The sequence below is a fragment of the Capra hircus genome, chromosome 16 (assembly GCF_001704415.2).
Source record: "Capra hircus breed San Clemente chromosome 16, ASM170441v1, whole genome shotgun sequence".
NCBI classification, from domain to species: domain Eukaryota; kingdom Metazoa; phylum Chordata; class Mammalia; order Artiodactyla; family Bovidae; genus Capra; species Capra hircus.
In genome coordinates, this window is record NC_030823.1 from 59,883,162 (window position 1) to 59,899,248 (window position 16,087).

The window sequence follows — 16,087 nt, forward strand, 5'->3', positions numbered from 1 at the left end:
AATGACCTTTATTATTGCTTCATTTTATGAGTGTTAATCAGTAAATAGTGAACTTCACTATTCACTCAGGGCTCAGTCTGATGGCACTATTGGCATAAGATGGGTATAATTTTCCTAATGCACCTTAAGTCAGGAGACTAAAGTGGCAGGAACTTAGATGTCATTATTTCTAATTTAGATATTTAGATCACATTGCAAAAAGAGGACTTATCTTTTCAAAATAAATTCTGTGATTAGTTCTTTGCAATTTAATCTGAAGTGCTTTAAAAAAAAAAAACCTGATTGTTTATGATGTAGTATTGTAATGTGCATCTAAGTCTTCAGAGTTGTATATAATAGTATTTCTCTTAAAAGACTATTGCCTCACTCATCAGTGTGTGGAAATGACACCATGGTGTGATTCAAGGAGGAGATGTCATTTTTTTTTCTATTAATTTCCATGTGTAGTGAAATAAGCTGTTTTTAAATGATGCTTATTTTATTATTATTATTATTATTTATTTGACTGTGCTGGGTCTCAGTTGTGGCATGCTGGATCTTTAGTTGCCACATGTGAACAGCACATAGGATCTAGTTCCCTGACCAGGGATTGAACCTGGGCCCCCTGCACTGGAAGCACAAGTCTTAGCTACTAGACCACCAGGGAACTCCTAATGATGCTTATTTTTATAAGATTTGTGTGATGCTTACAGTGAAGTGTCTTTTTCATGATTTTGCTGTGACTAAACATCTGCTTTGTATGTGTGCATGTATGTGTCCAAATTGTTGGGAAGAAAATAAGATTTAACTATGGCTTTATTTCAGTTATTTTAAATCTTTTAAGAGCTTCCAAAGGTTATCGCAAAGTATATTTCTTTATAATTTTTCTCTCTCCTTTTATAATATTAAGCCATTAGCTGATGACTCACAATTTCAAATGTTGAAATTCTAGTTTGATTTTAATATGACTTTAAAACTATCAAACTACCTATTAGTAACCAAGAGGAGGGACAGTTAAGTATGGCTATCCTGTTACCGGGAAATAAATCTTTAAAGAATGTCCAAATTTCGCTAACCAAAAGTTTTTCTACTTCCAGCTACTTATCAAGACAGAGTATCTTCAGATTTGCAAACTTTATTTGCAGTTTCAAAATAGCACAATTAGAAGGTGAATTAAATAAACAGGAAGACACACACCCCCACCCCTGCATAGAGATTTAGGAGAAAGGATGGAAATCACTAATAATTTTTTTCTGAATCTCAAATTTTAAATGTTAGATTAACTTTACATTGGTGCTTTCTATTAATAGTTACTGAATTTATTTTTTTTAATGACATTAAAAGGTTTTATATCTCTTTCAGAAACTACATCTGACCAGAGTGACATTGAAGGTAGAATCAGAGCCCTGAAGGATGAGCTGCGGAAAAGAAAATCAGTTGTGGACCAACTCAAGAAGGAACAGAAGAAAAGGCAAAAGGAGAGGCTCAAAGCCCAGGAAGCCAGTCTCATCAAACAATTGGAGGTTAGACATGAGAAGGCTAGTGTACACATGAAGCCGGAAATGTTTTAAGCATTAATAAAGTGATAGTTTAAAATTTTTCAGTATTAGTTTTGTGCCACATTGTAACCTAACTTTAAAAACGAAGAAACTGAGGTGTCTGAACAAACTCTTGCTTGAAGCATTAAATATTAAAATGTTATATAATATCAAGTATTAAAGTAAATAGTGAAAGTATTAAAATGAGTTTTTTCCCCAAAGAGGAAAGATTAGGCCTATGAAAGAAAGCTTGATATCCGTGTCCTCTTAAGGAAAGAACCATTAGATAAATAATCCTGGCTATTGGAACTGTTAACTGCTTTTTCTTTTCTTATTTTTTTGGCAGAATGGTGTTTCATGCCACCCAGCTTATTAGTATGATTCTTTGTACTATTTGAATAGCTCCTAAAAATAACGCTAAACTTGAGTTTCCTTCCAAACTCTAGCAACCTTCCCTGATTTGATTCTACCCAACTCTGGAAGCCTGGTTTTTTTGGTTTGGTTGGTTGGTTGGTTTTGTTTTTAGCTTTAAAAGCATGTGGGCAGAGAAAGGCTTACCGACAATTCCTCCGAAAATTTTTTAAATTAATGGAGGCTAATTACTTTATGGTTTTCATATCTTTCTCATTCTGTTTTTTCCTGTTCGTTCAGTTTTCAGATCCCATCGATTTCTTTTTTTCAGAAGTCTTGCTTGTCCCTTTCCATTCCTACTGACAGCAGGCTGTTTGGGACCCCGATGTCTTCTTACCTCTACAGTGTGCATAGCCTCTCACTCTTACTTGTCCTTGCCTACGGTTGCTTCCCTATAGCTTACGTACATTCTTTCCGCCTGGTATTCCTGAACACCATATTCATTACAGAACCAGTCTGAACTTCCTGTATCGTAAGAATCTCTTCTCAAGGCTCACCTGAGATCATTCAGTTTCTTCTCAGTCACTTTCAGTAATAGCAAGTTTCAGATTTTCAAGGCAGTTGATTTCATTGGTTGGACTCCAGGTGCTCTAAGTGCTAAAAAGGTCTTTGTTATGTTTGGGCAAAATTTCTGTTCTTTTAGTCATCCTTGTGTGGTAACACCAAACATGTATTCTCCTTTATTAATATGTTTATTAATTTAATCAAATATTCAAGCACCTTTTTATGTGTTGGAAACTTGGCTAATTACTGCACATATTTTTCACTTTATCCTCAAAGCAGCAAGATGTGGATGTTACTATCCCTGTTTTACAAATGAGGAAATTGAGTTTCAGTGAAATTAATGATATCCAGAGATATGCAGCTCAAATGTGTTAAAACTAGGATTTTAATTTAGCTTGAATTCCAAATTCTGTGCCCTTACCATTACACTACACTATCTTCCACATAGAAGATAAACCTGCTAACAGATCTGGAGAAGATAAGACATTAACATTAGTACACAACACAAAGATAGGAACAGGAATTGTAACTTGCACATATGTTTAGAAGAAAAGTGATTACGATTCAGTGACCATGCTGAGAAGTTCATGCTGGAAAGTAGTAAGAAACAAACTTTTAAAATGAAAACAAATTTAGGGCTTTAGAAATCAGACTGGTGAGTTTGAACTTCATCCTATAGATCTGTGCTCAATCTGACTATACATTAGAATTAATCAAGGAGGTTTTATGAAAAATACAAATATCCAGGCTCACTCCCAGAGATTTTTATTTAATTGGCCTAAGGTGGGGCCCATGATTTAAAAGTACTGCTAAGGGTCAGTTCAGTTCTGTCTCAGTCGTGTCCGACTCTTTGCGACCCCATGAACCGCAGCCCTCCAGGCCTCCCTGTCCATCACCAATTCCCGGAGTGCACCCAAACCCATGTCCATTGAGTCAGTGATGCTATCCACCCATCTCATACTGTGTCATCCCCTTCTCCTCCTGCCCTCAAATCTTTCCCCACATCAGGGTCTTTTCAGATGAGTCAGCTCTTTGCATCAGGTGGCCAAAGGTCATGAAGAGCAATTAAAAGCTAAATGAAATACTATTACATTGAATAGCATTGCCTCGAAAGTTCAGTAATAGATACATCAACTAGAAAAATATCTAGAGAAAAATATAAAGATCCATCTCATTCAATATTTTATTAAATGATTTTAATAAAGGCAATAAAAAGTTCTTTATTTAGATTTTATAATTATAGTATATGTATATAGTGTAGTATATAAATTAGTGAAGCTTTATTTATAGAATGACTAATAACTAAGAAGTATTTTTGCAATTCTGTACAATCATGCTCTCAACCACTCCCTTCTCTTTCCTTGGGATCTGTATTCCCAAAGTACATACCCTTTAAGAAGTTTACTGCCATTGAAACTCAGTGCAATGGCTAAACTTAAAATTATCAGGAAAGTATTAGGACATCCTTTAAAGAATAATTCTATAATCAGCTAAAGAGTTTTTTTAATATGGCAGGGCCTGAATTATTACTTCATAAGTATTACGCTTCTGTATTACAGAAGATTGAGATTGTATCATTTCCTAATTGATATTAGTGTTGCATTATACATCTTGCTTATACGTAGCCTATTTTAAGAAGGCTATGCAAATAACTGACTTTAGAACTCTGAGAAATAATACTGATGCAGGGAGTAAACATTTTATATTAACATCTTTTTTACTGTTTGAATATTTTACCATTAAATGTTTAGTTTTCTAAGTTAAGATAGTTTTTAAAAATTCTGTATATTGACTCTGATTTTTCTAAACGTAGTCATATGATGAATTCATTAAGAAAACTGAAGCTGAGCTTAGCCGAGATTTGGAAACCTCACCAACAGCCAAGCCTCAGATTAAAACGCTCTCCTCAACTTCTGAAAAACCCAAGATCAAGTCCCTTCCACTGCACAGGTAGAAATTTTTGATAACTAACCTATATCCTGCCTTATTTGCAAAAGAAATAGGGAAAGGTTTTTAGTTGAAGCTAACTTTTGAGTAACTGTGAAATTGTAGAAGTGAAAATACTGGTTTATGGTTTTAGTGTCACTAAAGTAAATTTGTTGTTTATGGTATAATCACAAATCAGATTTATAATAAGGCACAGATTTAAATATATATTCTGAAATCTGGTGGGTGCAGTGAAAATAATACTCTCCAGCATTGTTGTTACAGCTTTGTAAGTTGGTATAGTTGTTTTCAAAAACAATTTGGCAATGTTTCAAAAGTCAAAAACAGTCTGTAACTTTTGACTCAGTAATTCCCCATCTGAAAATCTAGCTTGAAAACATACAAACTACCAAAAATATCTATTTGCATGAACATGTGCATCATAACCTCTTTTATATTAAGTAAACACTGGAAGCAGTCTTTACATCCAGAAATGGGTGAATACCCTGTTAGTGAAGGTTCTTTCCAGGGACAGAATATTATGCAATCATTGGGTGCAGATACAGAAGATGCAGAGTAGCCCCACTAGAATATATAGTGTGATACATAGGGAAGTCAGGAGGAATATTTAAGACGGATTTTGAACGACGAGCAGAGGTTATGTAGGTCAGTGGGACTGAGAAGTAGTGGGTATTTCAGAGAGAAAGGCACTGATGAGTGATGAGTGACTAAAAGCAGTCAAGAGCTTGGCATATCATGGAAGCTGAATGCGATAGGATATTGCCAGAGTTAGGAGAAGAAACTGGAAAAATACAAAACAGATTGTGATAATATTGTACTCAAGCATTTTTAGTATTTTCTTATTCACTTTCTTAGAAGATGTGAAACCTTGAAAAGCAATATTTTAGGGTATTTTTTGTTTCTTAGAAACGTTACACAGACTCATTACAATTAATTTAGCATTACCTGGGTTTAAATCCTGGCTCCAGCACCAGCCAGCTGTTTAATTAGGGGCAAGTTATTTAACCTCCCTGTACTTCAGTTTTTTAATCAGGATTTATATCCCTATAAGAACACCTGAGTAATAAACTTGTTATCAGGGTTAAAAGACTTAACTTAGGACAGGGTCTAACACACAAAGTTAGCACTGTGTATTAGTTTTATTGTTATTGCTACTAAAATATTGAGGGAAGTGGTAAAAAGGAATAAGTTTAAATCATATCATATATAACTATCCCAAAACAGCAGACATCAACAATTAGATATATTTCTTTCTCGGATTTTTTTATAGTTATATTTTGTATTTTTGATATGTATATATTTTCCCTTTATGTTACATTATATGTAAGTTTTATTTTAATTTCTACATTTGATTAAGTGTTTTTATAGTTTTATTAACCAAGCTACTAAGAATTTTAACTAGAGAATGATAGAATCATATTTCTCTTTAGAGAAATCTTTTTGACTACAGTATAAAGGAAAGATAGGGATAAGTTTAGAAGCAGGGATAACAGTAGTCTAAGCCAGGCCTCAGATAATCCACTGTAATAAGAATAGAGAATAGGAGATAGATTTTAGGAATATTGAAGAAGTATACTTGACTAATTAAAGTTGTAGATGGAGAAGCTGAATGACTGTCATATTTCTCTTAGGTAGTAGTTGGTTGAGTCGAAGTTACACTAACCTAAATGGAAAATCAGGTGTTCCTCAGTGGGAGGCTTAAGATTTTGGTTTTAAAATGTTAATTTTAAGGTATCTATAGTTCATCTAAGTGGAATTATCCAGGAAAGATGTTAGGGTTTTATATATATATATGGATGACCAACATATAGATCATGGTTGAGGCAATAAATATGGCAACATTTGGATGAACCTTCTTCACCCAAAGAAAGTGTGCATTCAGAGAGAATAAAAGGGAGCCAAGTACTAGATATGATATATACAGTATATAAAATAACACCCTTTAAGGAGATTAAGAAGAAATAGGAGTAGAAGGCATATAATATGACTTTGCAGATAAAAAGAAAGCAAGAAAATGAAGATGGTAAATGTCAAATTAAAGCATACAAGAGAACAGTAATGTACCATCAGATGAAGGAATAAAGAATGGGAGGAGGGGCACTTTGCTCAATATTCTGTAATAACCTAAATGGGAAAAGAATTTGAAAAAGAATAAATATATGTGTATGTGTAACTGAATCACTTTACTATACAACTGATAACATTGTAAATCAGCTATAGTCCAATATTAAAGGGGGGAATTTTTTTTTTAAGCTTGAGGTATACGTATAAGCTAAGGGGGAAGAAAATCACCAGATTGAAGGACTAACGATTGTAGAAAAAAGAATGGTTAGTTGAGGGATACTATCAGTGAGACTGTAGAAATTATGGGATTTGGGGCAGAAAGAAATTTGAGCAAATTTAAGAGATACACCTTTTTCTTCTTGCAGACAGGAGGAAAGGAAATTGGGATGGCTGTGAATATAGATGAATTTGTAGGTAGAAAGGTTGAAGATCAGAAGGTTCATGCTGATGGCCTCTCTTTTTCTCATTAAAAGAGGCTAGATCATCTATTGAGAGTGACGAAGGCCAGAAATAGGCTAGGTGAAAATGGCAAAGGTTGGAATACTTCCTGTGGAGTAGAAAGAAGTAGTTGTCTAAGAATTGATTGCCTTTTGTTACCAGTTATTATAGTATCAGTAATACATTTATTTCTGTTTATTAATTTTTCTACTTAAGATCGGAAACAGCAAAGAATTGGAAATCACTGACAGACTCAGAACGATCCAGAGGATCCCTGGAGTCTATTGCTGAACATGTTGGTATGTAACTAGAAAAAATAATCACACTGTATCTACATGGGCTAAAGATTTATACAAATGCCTATGCAATTCTACCTCTAAGTTATTTGGTTAAAAAATGAATTTCCTAAAGATAGTAGATCATTTAATATTTTAAGTTACTTTTATATTTTAAAGTGATTTATGGGTTATGCATAAGTTATATGAATCAGTCTTTATTGTCCCAATAACTGACAAAAACTGAATCATAAAGACATTGATCTAAAATGGCTATGAGGGTGTCATCAGCATCTCAAAATTCTCCCTTAATCAGATTTTGTATCTGATTGTGTAATTGTCGGCCTCCACTATTTCTCAGCTATGTGGTTATATACATTTTTTCAGTTGAGTCCAAAGAAAAATAAGAACTGTTGAAAATAAAGTATAATTAAATGAGGAATTAAAACTGAGGCGTGAAAAAGCCTACCTGGCAATAATGACAGAGTAGCTATTTGAATTCAAGACTTTTACTTCTTGGTTTGTTGGTTCACTGAATCTTAATTATTTTCTTCTTATTTAGCAGTTTTAGCTCTTAGAGTGCTATATTTCCAGAAATAGTTAGGTGTTTTTTGGTTTGTGGTGTTTTTTTTTTTACATTCAAGAGGATAGTTGAAGTCCCTGGGGAAATTCATTCTTTTAGAGGCATATATACTAGTACATTTGTCCCTCCTTTATAGCTTTTCTGTTTGAAGAACATAGATGATATGCTTCATCCAGTTCTGTGTTTGTGTGATTTGAGAATCAGCTTCTTCATAAACTTTTGATTCATTTTTCTTAATTTTCTAACTTAAGACAACACTTAAAAAATTATACCAAACTTCAGATTTTTCAATTCAGTGCAGTCGCTCAGTCATGTGCGACTCTTTGGAACCCCATGAATCACAGCACGCCAGGCCTCCCTGTCCATCACCAACTCCCGGAGTTAACCCAGACTCATGGCCATCGAGTTGGTGATGCCATCCAGACATCTCATCCTCTGTCGTCCCCTTCTCCTCCTGCCCCCAATCCGTCCCATCATCAGAGTCTTTTCCAATGAGTCAACTCTTCACATGAGGTGGCCAAAGTACTGGAGTTTCCACTTCAGCATCAGTCCTTCCAAAGAAATCCCAGGGATGATCTCCTTCAGAATGGACTGGTTGGATCTCCTTGCACTCCAAGAGACTCTCAAGAGTCTTCTCCAACACCACAGTTCAAAAGCATCAATTCTTCAGTGCTCAGCTTTCCTCACAGTCCAACTCTCACATCCATACATGACCACTGGAAAAACCATAGCCTTGACTAGACGGACCTTTATTGGCAAAGATATGTCTCTGCTTTTGAATATGCCATCTAGGTTGGTCATAACTTTTCTTCCAAGGAGTGAGCGCCTTTTAATTTCATGGCTGCAGTCACCATCTGCAGTGATTTTTGGAGCCCCAAAAAATAAAGTCTGACACTGTTTCCCCATCTATTTCCCGTGAAGTGATGGGACCAGATGCCATGATCTTTGTTTTCTGAATGTTGAGCTTTAAGCCAACTTTTTCGCTCTCCTCTTTCACTTTCATCAAGAGGCGTTTTAGTTCCTCTTCACTTTCTGCCATAAGGGTGGTATCATCTGCATATCTGAGGTTATTGATATTTCTCCTGGCAATCTTGATTCCAGCTTGTGCTCTTCCAGCCCAACGTTTCTCATGATGTACTCTGCATAGAAGTTAAATAAGCAGGGTGACAATATATAGCCTTGACGTACTCCTTTTTCTTTTTGGAACCAGTCTGTTGTTCCATGTCCAGTTCTAACTGTTGCTTCCTGACCTGCATATAGGTTTCTCAAGAGGCAGGTCTGGTGGTCTAGTATTCCCATCTCTTGAAGAATTTTCCACAGTGTATTGTGATCCACATAGTCAAAGGCTTTGGCATAGTCAATAAAGCAGAAAGAGATGTTTTTCTGGACCTCTCTTGCCTTTTTGATGATCCAGAGGATGTTGGCAATTTGATCTCTGGTTCCTCTGCCTTTTCTAATACCAGCTTGAACATCTGGAAGTTCATGGTTTAATGTATTGCTGAAGCCTGGCTTGGAGAATTTTGAGCATTACTTTACTAGCATGTGAGATGAGTGCAATTGTGTGGTAGTTTGAGCATTCTTTGGCATTGCCTTTCTTTGGAATTGGAATGAAAACTGACCTTTTCCAGTCCTATGGCCACTGCTAAGTTTTCCAAATTTGCTGGCATATTGAGTGCAGCTCTTTAAGTTATTTTTAAATGTTCTATTTATTTTTAGTACAGTGTATATTCATAAAATAAAAATTTACTACATATGGTAACCTATAAAACAGGTCATTTTTACTGACCAGAGCTTTTTCTCACTAATATTTGGTTTTTATTTAAACTTTGGTTTCAGAAATTGAAAGTTGTGATTAGACAATTTTGATGTGATTTTTTTTTTCTTCTTCCCCTTTTAAGATGCTGCATTGACAGGTTCTGAAAGATCAGTATCGGAAAAATCTTCATCTGCCTACGCAAAGAGAATGACTGAATTGGATGGTCGGACAGAAGAGCACTTTCAGACTTCTCCGATTCTGAGATCATCAAGGAGGACAAGAGCTGAATCTGGAGATTCTCTAGAAAATGTCCCTTCATTATCTCTTCTCAAAGAATTAAACGCATCTTATAGAATTCTGGATGTATCAGGTGCCAAGGCTGAAGAAGAGTCTAGTCAAAAATCAGAAATACAAGAAGTAGACTATGCAAAATTGGAGGAGAGTGCAATTGAAGATGCCTATTCTAAACAGTCTAGGAAGGCTGATGTCTTCCTGAAGCTAGACCTGGAACAGGGAGATTCATCTGAAATTCTTTCAAGAAAAGATCTTCCTTTAGATTCTATAAATGTTCAGAAAGACTTAGTTAGATTAGCCATTGAAAATCTTCATAAAAAAGAAACAAAAGAGGGACCGTCAAATGAAGATATCAGTCATAGTCCAAACATCCAATCAGAAAAAGAGACTCATGTACAAAAGAATATAAAGAGCAGGGACTCATCTTGGTCACAGCGTGTACTTGCATCTAAAGAGATGTCGTACTCTGAAGATTTTGATGTATCGTCTTTCAAGAAAGACATTTCAGCTGAATTGTACAAAGATAACTTTGAGGTGGCATCTTTGTTGTCACTCAGGAAAGACTCTCAGTCTTGCAGAGAGAAGTTACAGGCAACAAGCATCTCTAGAAGCAGAGCCACTAGCTTTGGTAGTGATGATGAAATCAGCGAGTGCCTCAGTGAGAAAAGCCTTTCTATTCATAGCAGTGTCCACTCTGAAAGGCTGTTAGAACTCAAGTCCCCCACTGAGCTTATGAAAAATAAGGAGCGCAGTGATGTAGAGCATGAACGAGGAGTTACTGAATCCCCTTCCTTGGCTTCAGCTTCTCTTGCAGATGAATTACTTGATTTCCACATTGGTGATAGGGTATTGATTGGCAATGTTCAGCCAGGAACTCTTCGATTCAAAGGTGTGACTAGTTTTGCCAAAGGGTTTTGGGCTGGAGTGGAGTTGGATAAACCTGAAGGAAATAACAATGGAACATATGATGGTATTGTATACTTTGTGTGCAAAGAGAAGCATGGGATTTTTGCTCCTCCTCAAAAAATATCTCACATTCCAGAAAACTTTGATGACTATGTAGACATAAATGAAGACGAAGACTCTTATTCCGATGAGCAATATCAATATTATAATCAAGAACAAAAAGATACAGAGGGTCCCAAGTCTGACAGAGAAAAGGATACAATTGAATATTTTTGTGAGAAATCTCTACCCAGTATGCATGACACAGAAGCCTCAGTTGATAGAAGCCTTAAAGTAGAGACAGACAATATACAGGACATTTCTGGGGTACTTGAAGCCCATATTCACCAGCAGAATTCAGTGGACTTACTGATGTCTTCAGAGAAAAACAAAGACCTTGTTTCTGATGCCACAGAAAAGGTTTCTTCTGTTGTAGAAGACGATACTTTAGATAATACCTTTTCTGAAGAATTAAAGAGGCAACAACAGTTGACTGAAAAGGAAGAGAACTTATATCCCGAAGTTTCAGAAAAGCTTTCTACCCCACTTCTGGACCTGTTAGCAAGAGAGAAGAACCAATTGGAAGCCCAGCTGAGGTCATCTGTAAGTGAGGAAAAAAAGTCAAAGGAACAGTTAGAAACAGTCAGCTTACTGACAGACAGTTTGCTCCAAGTCTTTGTGAAGGACACAGTCAATCAACTACAACAAATCAAAAAAGCTAGGAATGAAAAAATCCAGCTTAGCAATCAGGAGCTTCTTGTTGAGGATCAAAAGAAAGTACCACTCCAAGGCCTATCCCAAAATCTTGAGGAACAGTCACCAAGCGTTCCGGGTTGCTTCTTAAGGTCTGAATTGGAAGATGAGAAAGAGGAGATTTCCTCACCAGATATGTGTCCTAGACCTGTAAGTATGTTGTTTAGAAAAAAAAAAAAGTCAATTAACCTTGCCTTTGTGGTACACTTTAATTCTATAACTCCTAATAGGTATTTTGGTGATGTGTTGTTTATTAAATACAGATCACTGTACTAGTTTTTAAAGGCCATGTGGCTCTTTCTCTGTCTGAAGTATAATTGTCCTCTATTATGTCATGAGTGGTCACTATAGAGTTGTCACAAACACAGGCAGGTTTATGCTGAGTTGAAAACCCTTGTATACTGTCCGCAAATTATAGATTCCCTTCCAGATTCACTGATCAAATTTATTCCATGGAGATTTCCATTGTTTCTCAACCCAGTTCTTTCTTGCCTATGAAATTGTTTGTTCACATATCTACTCAGTCATAGTTGCCTTGCAGAAACTGCCAGTTGTGATGTTGACTCTGGTACAACTGAAATACATCCACTATGACATATACTCAGGCCATCAGCTTGTTTAGGGTGCCCATGGACAATTGAACAACAGTAATGATTTTGAGTAACTTGAACCAGATGATCACCAAAGGTGAGAAATTTTATCTCATTTCCATTTCCCAGAAGTGAGGGTACATTCTGAAACATTTCTTCAGAAACAGAGTAATGGTGATACAACAAGGAAAAAACGAATCAATACACATTTTGTAAAAACTGAATAATAAGGCTTATGTAAACAGAATTACAGGAAACAGAATAGTTTTTTCTTAAATTGTTCATCAGTAGCCATTATATTGTTTTTATTTTGCTTGTTGATAGAGAAATAGCAAATATACAAGTAATATATGTCGTTTGTTTTAAAAAAAAGAAAAAAAGCCCAAACTTGTTAAGTAACCTGAGTTTACTAAATGGTGATCTGTTTGAATGGTTCCATTTCTGTAGGAAAGTCCAGTATTTGGTGCCAGTGGGCAGGAAGAGCTTGCTAAGAGACTTGCTGAACTTGAAATCAGCCGGGAGTTCCTGAGCGTGTTAGGAGATGATCAAGACTGGTTTGATGAAGACTTTGGTTTGAGCTCTTCTCACAAGATCCAAAAAAACAAGGCTGAAGAAACAATTGTACCTTTAATGGCAGAACCTAAAAGAGCTCCAGAAAAGCCGTGTGAAGCTTTACTGGCAGTCCCACATACTGCAGAGGAAGTAGGAATTCTCGTACATGATGCAGCGGAAGAGCTTTGGAAATGGAAAGAATTAGGTCATGATCTGCACAGCATCAGTATTCCTGCAAAACTGCTTGGCTCTGCCAGTAAGGGTCTAGATATAGAAAGTACTAGTAAGAGGGTGTACAAGCAGGTATGTAACAGGGAAGGATAATTCTAGTTTTTAAACTTCTCGCTGTTGTCTGATGTTTGGATCTTAGCCAGTTCATTTTGTTTCTTTTTCTCTATCAAGGCGGTTTTTGACTTAACAAAAGAGATTTTTGAGGAAATATTTGCTGAGGATCCCAACTTGAATCAACCTGTCTGGATGAAGCCGTGTAGAGTCAACTCCAATTATTTCCGACGAGTGAAAAATCCAAATAACCTTGATGAAATCAAGGTAAATTGGAAACTACAAAGTATCTCCTTTTTTTGTTTGATCTTCTTTTTGTACAGGTCTATAAATGTCATTAAAGCAGGTACTCTTTTGTATTATTCACTCTTCTGCCCTCAAGACCTGTTCCATAGTAGATATTCAGTAAATATTCATTCATTCAGTCTGTGAGCAAAAGAACAATGAGGGTAACAGGGAATCCTGAACCCTCAACATTTTGCAAAACTTAACAGTAATTTCATATACATATATTTTATAATATTTTTAAGAAATTAGCAAATAGGGAGATAAATTATTGGAATTCGTATGAGCTTTAGGTGAGTTCTTAATGATTGAGAGATAGGTATAATACTCTAAAAGTATCTGAAGACATACATCAAATATGCCAACCCTAGACAATATAAATGATATAACCTTTCCATCTTTGATTTTGAAGGTTTCAGATTGGTTATGTGGTTTTGAAATATGTAGGATAGTGTGATATATAAAAAATATTGCTTGTTGTCTAAGAAGCCCCTGAAAAAATTAAGTGCCCTGAAGCTACAGGGACTCAACAAACGAACTTTAAAATCAGATGCGTGAAAATCTCTCTGCCTGTTCACGTTTTCTTGAGCTATATAGCAAAGGTTATATTCCCATTGCAGTGCCTCTCAAACCTTAATGTGCATCTGAGTCACCTGGGAATTTTGGTAAAAATGCAGATTTCTTACTGAGTAGATCTGGAGTAGGACCAGAAATTCTGCATTTCTGCAAGCTCCGAAGTGATGCTATTATTGCTGACTCTATGATTATTTTGAGTAGCAAGGGTCTAGAGTTATGTCCCCAGAGAGTCTGCCTCCAATTACTTATTTTACTTATGTATTGTCTTACATTATTCAGTTGTATATCTGGACAATCAAAATACATTAAAGGAGAATACACATTAATCTGGTATATAACATGAAAGGAGGCACTGTCTAAACAATTTGGTCTTTTTTTTCCCCGAGATATAATTGATACATAACATTATATTAGTTTCAGGTATTTAATGTAATGATTTTATCTTTGTATATACTGTAAAAAGAGCACCATAATATGTCTGGTTAACATCCATTACCACACATAGTTACAAATTTGTTTTGCTTGTGATGAGAACTTTTCAGATAGATCTCTGTTAGCAAGTTTGAAGTATATAATACAGTATTGTTAACTATAGAAAGCTTTTAAAAATACTCATACTGACAGAATACCAACAGATACCTGTGAGATATATGCTTACATCAGAGGTAGGCAAACTATGGCCCACAGGACAAATCCAGGCCACCACATGTTTTTAAAAATAAAGTTGCCATAACCACACCTAGTCATTTACATCTTGTCCACCCCTCCTTTCCTACTACCAGCAACAAAGTTGAATAGCTGCAATAGGGACCATATGGCCCAGAAAGCCTGAAATAGTTACAATTTGGTCTTTTAAAGAAAACGTTTGCTGACCTTTGCTTAACTTAAAGCAGGAGAAAAAGATTGACTTGATGGATTAAAAAAACAAAAACTTTTAAAATAGTATTCAACTTTGAGAAATGAATTATCAGAACCACCTGGGGATTTTTCAAAGCCCCAGTTCACTCCATTCCTTTCAGCCCCCAGCAGTTGATATATCCTTGAATGTGTGTGTGTGTGTGTGTGAATGTGAGTGTGAGAGAGACATTGTTTTTTTTAATAGAACAACCATAGAAAGTAATATTATTTTATTGCTAACAAAGAACAAACATGGTAAGATACATAATATATACCAGCATTCATCAGACCATGTACATCATTATAACACACAGTGATGCTTCCTATCAATTTTAATATTGCTATAGCGAGGCTTCCCAGCTGGCTCAGTGGTAAAGAATTTGCCTGTAATGCAGAAGAACCCAGGTTCAATCCCTGGGTCAGGAAGATCCCCTGGAGAAGGAAATGGCAACCCACTTCAGTATCCTTGCCTGGGAAATCCCATGGACAGAGGAGCCTGGTGGGCTACAGTCCATGGGATGACAAGGAGTCAGACACAACTTAGCAACTAAACAGCAATAGCAGCATCACAAATGCGTATCTTGTATGTCTGTATCCTCAGGTCATTGAAGAATACCTTCTGTAAGGCAGGAATTAAAAAAAAAAAAAAAGGCAGCAAAAATACTATTAAAGCATTTTGTAAAGCTTTTTTAAAGGGTACTAGTTCAAATACTGTTAGTAAAATTACCATGCCTCTCAAACTGAAGTGTTGATTAGTATTTTTTTAATTTAACATATTTGAATCTTGGTGCTTCAAAATAAGCTATCCCAACCAAAGCCCTATTCAGAAATTTACTTTAAACTTTCTTTTGTAGTTTTGCCAGCTTGAAGTAAATTAACGGTGGTTCTTGGGTAGAAGGGACTCTAAAGTGATTTTTGTTTTTGCAAATTCATCAGCGGATTTTACTTCTTTTTATGTATGTTGTATAGAAACAAAAATTCTTTAAGTGAATGAAAGTCTGAGCGTTTGGGAATGCTTTTTTTTCAGATTGCTAAGTGGAACCATAAGTGAAAGAAGTTTACATTAATGTGATCTTTTTTTTAATAAACATTGTATTCTTAGCAAAAATGTTTACTGCTTTATTAAATCTCAAAAAATTTGTGTTTCATGCATTCCTCTTATTTTCACAGAACTTCATAGCAACTGAAGTACTCAAGCTATTCAGTCTTAAAAAGGAGCCAAACCACAAAACAGATTGGCAGAAAATGATGAAATTTGGAAGAAAGAAAAGAGACCGAGTGGATCATATCCTGGTCAGTGTCTGTAACTGAACTGGTTTTATTTGACCATCTTTTCCAAAATCAGAATGTAGTTAGAGTCTAAAAAGAAAGGAAATATGATTGATCTTAAGTCTATGATGTGTTCATGTGCTCAGCTC

At 35.7% G+C, this 16,087-nt stretch overlaps 1 protein-coding gene across 4 annotated transcripts in view; it reads left to right on the forward strand.

Moving 5' to 3' along the window:
• The window catches only part of CEP350 (centrosomal protein 350), a 159,991-nt gene that overhangs the window by 135,099 nt on the left and 8,805 nt on the right, over positions 1-16,087 (forward strand). For all 4 annotated transcript variants that reach the window (XM_018060668.1, XM_018060670.1, XM_018060671.1 and 1 more), the window contains 7 exons: positions 1,342-1,502; positions 4,246-4,382; positions 7,098-7,180; positions 9,638-11,637; positions 12,525-12,932; positions 13,032-13,178; positions 15,840-15,962. In XM_018060668.1, coding sequence (XP_017916157.1) covers positions 1,342-1,502; positions 4,246-4,382; positions 7,098-7,180; positions 9,638-11,637; positions 12,525-12,932; positions 13,032-13,178; positions 15,840-15,962 — 3,059 coding nt within the window. The remainder of the gene's footprint in view (positions 1-1,341; positions 1,503-4,245; positions 4,383-7,097; positions 7,181-9,637; positions 11,638-12,524; positions 12,933-13,031; positions 13,179-15,839; positions 15,963-16,087) is intronic.